We start from the raw sequence: 5,077 nt of genomic DNA on the forward strand, positions 1-5,077 counted from the left end.
AATCCAGGGGAGAAAAATTGATTGCTGTGTTTGGGATGTCTGAGGAGCAAGGAGATTGCTCAGCAAGTATTCAGAGAACTCAGTTTTTAGCTATAATTTCCCCAGAAGCTGAAAAATCTGGTGAGAAGACTCCCTGCTCTGGGAATTGCCATGCTCAGAGCTGAGTGAGCATGTCCTGAGCAGAGTGGAGCAAGTACGGCACTTCAGTCTGTGGTCCAAGCCAAAAGAATTTCTCATAATATGTATCTTTCTCTAAAAATGCTTCACTACCATTGGATTATCACTATAGGCATCCCTATATATATATATATATATATATATATACACACACTACCACTGGCTCTTGCCTATATATGCATTGGCTAAAATGCCATGCCAGTATATGCATATGAACCAGTGATAGTTTTAGCCCAACATCTTTGATTATTTTTTTTCCCCCCCAAATAAACATGGTACAATGAAGTGTCAGCACAACATGTTAAAGGTGCTCACAAAAATACCTGTCTGGGAGACAGGTGGGATAGAGAAACTGGCATGCTGGGCTATGTTGGGAATTGCTTCTCTGGTTTAACTTGTGCTGTGGCCAACTGCAGAGCTCTGCTGTCCAAAGACATCTGCTAGGCATGAGGTGTTAGTCCTAATAAGGAGCTTGAGAAACTGAAGATGAGTTTGAGAAAAGTGCAGAAACCAAAGGCAATCTGGTGAAAGCTGAGTTTTTCAGGGACCTTTTGTCTCATAGAAAAATGTGACCCTTGTGTTCCGTGATAGACGGACTATGTTTGATGAGCCAATATGCAGTGGTGGATAAAATGGCTTGAGTTGCCCTCAGGAGGGATGAAGGCATCCTTAGCAACATGGGTGGGTGCCTTCTGATCCTGGCTTTAGGGCTGTGGCTGGCTTTGGGATCAGGGTACATTTGGTAGGTTTGCCCATTTGCAGCCCTGAAAGGACAGGCACACACAGGACTGTGACACTGCTATCAGTGAAGGCACTATTGCTGTTGCAGAGCAAGCTAAGCATCAATATGCTTAAGCAGAGAAGAATGCTTGAGCATGGCCTGCTGAGAAAAGGATCAGCCTTAGCTAAACTGACCTTTTAATGGTCAGGTTACAGGTACATACTTTTTATTGTCAGCTCAGGCACTGGAATTACTGGCCAGCACTCCTTGGAGATAGCATATCCTATGGATGATGCTGTGTCTGATACCAGCATCCCAGCCTTCCGCTCCAGGCATGGGGATGGTCACAAAGGGAGTATAGACACAGATGTGTCTATGGCCAAATCCAACCTCTGCCCACCTCTTCCTATGGCTCCACCTGCTTGCTGTAAGCAATATAAACCCTGGACACACCTTGAGCCTTGTCCCAGTTTGCTTCTGCAGCTCTGGGAAGGTGGCTTCTGCAAAGTCTTTGAAATGGGAAAAATCTACCAGAAGCACTAAGCGATGAGGGGTGGAGGGAAAATGCCCTGAGAAGGAGAGGACAGCAGCTGCCTTTCACTGCTCTGCTGTGCTGGCTGGAGTGTGTGTAGGACCTGTACCAGGTGGAGAGCAGTTTGTTTGGACTGTCTAGAGGTACCTAGAGGTACCTATCTATACCCTTAGTTCCCCATTAGTAAATCTTCCCTGAAACATTAAATACGAGTTACTTGCATTTAAATCTCTTCTGTTACTTTTATTTATCCTGGTTTTGAGTTGCCAAGCAGCTTATTACATTTTGTCCTAAACCCAGAGCAGCTGTGCAAGTTTCTGAGCGAGGGGATCCCCAGCCCATGCTTCCAGCCCCCTGAGGGATCACAGGCACCAGCTGTAGAGGAGTTTGGATTTTGTGAAATGTCTTTGGCAAACCCACCATCATGTCCTGGTCACCAGTGGACTGGTGTCTGCTGAGCCCGGGCATGTGGCTTGTGGCTGGGATGATCTCCAGTGAGCTGCAGGGTGGTCAAGCCCAGAGCTACATCACTTTGCTGTTGGGGGAATTTTGCCTCTAGCTTCAGTCAGCATTTACAAGTCCTGTTAAACCTGAATAACCACAATCCAGGACTCTTGCTTCAGAAACTCTAGTGAAGTAAATTTGTCTCTGCAGAATACTGCTTATGCACCAGGATTTTTTTTTTCCTTTAAGAAATAGATGGAATTATGGATTATAGTTGGCAGTGTTGGTGTCTACTCTTAATTTTTTTGTACTTTCATATGCTGTGCACTGCAGTTACTGAAAACCTTGTGTGAAGGGGGTATTTACACCTATTCATTCCCAGGACTCTGGCAGGAAGGTTTCAGTGCACAAAGTTCCCCACCCCCTCACATGCCGTCAGCTAGCAACTGCCAGGTCACATCTGCATTAAAAGTCACATTTGTTTTAAGTTAAACTTTGAAATCTTTAGTTAAGCTAAAGTTAAACTTTGAAATCTGTTTAATTACACTGGTGTAAACCCGTTTGTGGATGCTCCTCTATGCTTTAATTGAAATCTCCATTGCATTGGTTTTTCTTTTGGAAAGCTGAATCTGTTTAAGAGCATCCACATGGATTTGCAATTGGTTTCAATAAATAGAATTAAACCCACATTTTGCTTAAATTGCTGCAAGGTTTAATGCAAACAGGGCCTTGGTGAAATTCTAAATCCCCCTAATTCTTCTGGAGCATTTCTCTCCCCTGTGACACTGAATGTTTTCATGTGTTTTCATGTGCACTGCAAACCAGCATGCAGGTTCTCCAGTATCCAACCTTTTCCTGAAACAAGCAACCTACTTTGAGTTTAGCAGCCTCTCCCCTGCCCCTGACTGGCTCTTGCGCTTCCAATCAGGCACAGAGGAAACATTTAAACAGGCAGCCCCTCTGCTTTGCCTCCCTGGCTCTGCTCAGAGCAGGAATCAGCCATGCAACTCAGCCCAGGTAAGGCCACACTTCACATCCCCGTTGCGGCCATCGTACATTTAAAAGGTTTTTCCCCTCGAAGTGCTCCGATTTACTCTTTACCCCCTCACCGCACAAAGAGGGGGAGAGAGTAAACCCCTCCCGTGCCCCGGGAAGGCAAAGTCGTGGTGAGAGCAATTGCACACAGCTGTGGCTTTGCCCTGGTACAGCTGACACCAGCAGCTTTCCCGGCCGAGAGCTGAGGGCTGGAATGGGAGAGGCTGGGGGTGGGATAGGAAAGCTGTCAGGGGCCGTTGGATCAGCCCAGGTCCGTGTCCCACTTCTGCACAAGACTGGTGAGGATATTTTGGGCGTGTGGCAGCCCCCCACTCATCCTCTGGTGCAATTGGATGCTGTTTACTCCAGGCAGTGGGTAATGCAGCATCAGGGTTGCCACCGATGAACTGATCCATTGCAGAAAATCCAGGCGGGCATGCACCTACTAAAAACCTCCTCTCTACCTTTTTCAGAGGCTATTACCCTGAATCTTGAGTGTAATCTTCTGGCTGTTCTCTGTGCCCATGAATTACTCAACATGGCATGCTGGATCCTTAGCTGCAGGACAGTTTTTCCAGTTGTTTGTTTTGAAAGCTCTTAAGAGCAATATACTATCAGCTGAGGTTTCTAATTAACTCTGAATAGCTAGTCTGCTGCCACTCAAGTATAATTCTCATTAGCATCTCAGCTAACAAGCTTCAGTGTTTGCCCTCCTAATTAGCTTCTAGTTAGAAGTCTTTCCCTATCCTAAGATGTGCTGTTGTTAATTGCAGTTCCAATTGCTTTTACAGCAAACTCCTGAGAGACTGCTAAAGCTCTGGTTTATATAGCCTGATAGAGACCAATATCTGGGATACTTACAACTGCAGGTTCTTTTATTCTCCTGTAAGTGTGTGTCTTTATGACAACTTTATGGAGACAGGAGGGGGGATGGAGCTGCAGCTTTTAAAATGAATGAGGAAATACTTTTTTAAACAGGTGGTAGAACTCGAAATGAGTGCTTAAAGGAAAGTACAACTTTCACAGCTAATGCTGCATAAATGGCTCTCCATTTTATCCTGTGCAGCTGTCCGTACAATGGCTAGTTTTCCATGCCCACAGGTTTCTAAGGGTTTATGAGTGCCCCACAAAATGCCCTATTGCTGCTGACTTTAAAATCACGGATAGAGAATGTGTCAGGTTGGCTATTCCTTCTGGGCTTCGAGCTCAGGATGGTATTTCTGTGGAATGCTCTTAACAGGGTTTAATGTATGCCTGCGAGCTGGATTAACCCCTTAGTCCCCTCAGCTTGGGAGTACTTCCAGCACATGGATGTCAGTGGGCTCACACAGCTGAGCCCACGCAGACCAGGCGAATTGGACTGAGGGGAGCAGGGTCTGGGGGGGGTGAGGGCTCCCACTAGAGCAGCACGGAGCATCCAGAGGAGAAAGGTGAGTCGTACCAGTGTCACAAAGTACCTGAAGTTGTCAAGTGCTTGTCCCATGGAAGTAAAACCATTCTGTGCACTTTCAAATCACATATTTAGTTCTCAAAGAGAGGAAAAATACTGCTCAGCTTATGAAGCTTTACTAGTGGACTTTTCACTGCAGACATGCCCAGGGCCCTCCTGTTATCACTTCCTAAACTGAAACCCACTTTTTGCTGAGGGTTCTGAAATGGGTTTAATGTGTCAGATCCTGGGCATCCTACTGCTCTGGGTAGAGTAAGAAAAAGGCTGCACTGAAACCAAGTACTGAATTTTATTGTAGGATGCCTGGATCTTTCTGCCTTGGTAACTTCTTGCTTCTCGTTTTCTAAATTGAGGGGTAAAGTCTTGATGATGCCAAGATAAACAAAGTTAGAAGATAAAGATGAGTCTTTTTTATTTTTCTTGGGGCAATGACTATAATCCTGTGATGCTTTATCATGCTGCAGGTAAAGGCTCTGGTTCTAGAGGACCTTTGCACCCAAGCAGAGTCCCCCTAAAGCAATGTGTTGGTGTAAGGATGTGCCCCATTAATCCAATTGCAGTATCAGGCTTTTAGAAAGAGAGAAATTCTGGTAATGAATACACTTCTGGGTCATAACCCATTAAAAATTGAATTTAAATATGGCCTACTCACACTAATAGCAATAGATTTAATTAGTCAGAGATCTTTCAAATCTGCTTTAGAAAGATGTGTAAGAGC

At 45.2% G+C, this 5,077-nt stretch overlaps 1 protein-coding gene across 1 annotated transcript in view; it reads left to right on the plus strand.

Moving 5' to 3' along the window:
* The first annotated feature begins 2,856 nt into the window (after positions 1-2,856).
* Positions 2,857-5,077, plus strand: part of MSANTD1 (Myb/SANT DNA binding domain containing 1) — a 44,534-nt gene continuing 42,313 nt past the window's right edge. The window contains exon 1 of the mRNA XM_017820682.1: positions 2,857-2,891. Within this exon, the coding sequence (XP_017676171.1) occupies positions 2,876-2,891 (16 nt within the window). The 5' untranslated portion in view covers positions 2,857-2,875. The remainder of the gene's footprint in view (positions 2,892-5,077) is intronic.

The sequence above is a fragment of the Lepidothrix coronata genome, unplaced genomic scaffold, assembly GCF_001604755.1.
Source record: "Lepidothrix coronata isolate B3197 unplaced genomic scaffold, Lepidothrix_coronata-1.0 Scaffold85, whole genome shotgun sequence".
Taxonomy (NCBI): Eukaryota; Metazoa; Chordata; class Aves; order Passeriformes; family Pipridae; genus Lepidothrix; species Lepidothrix coronata.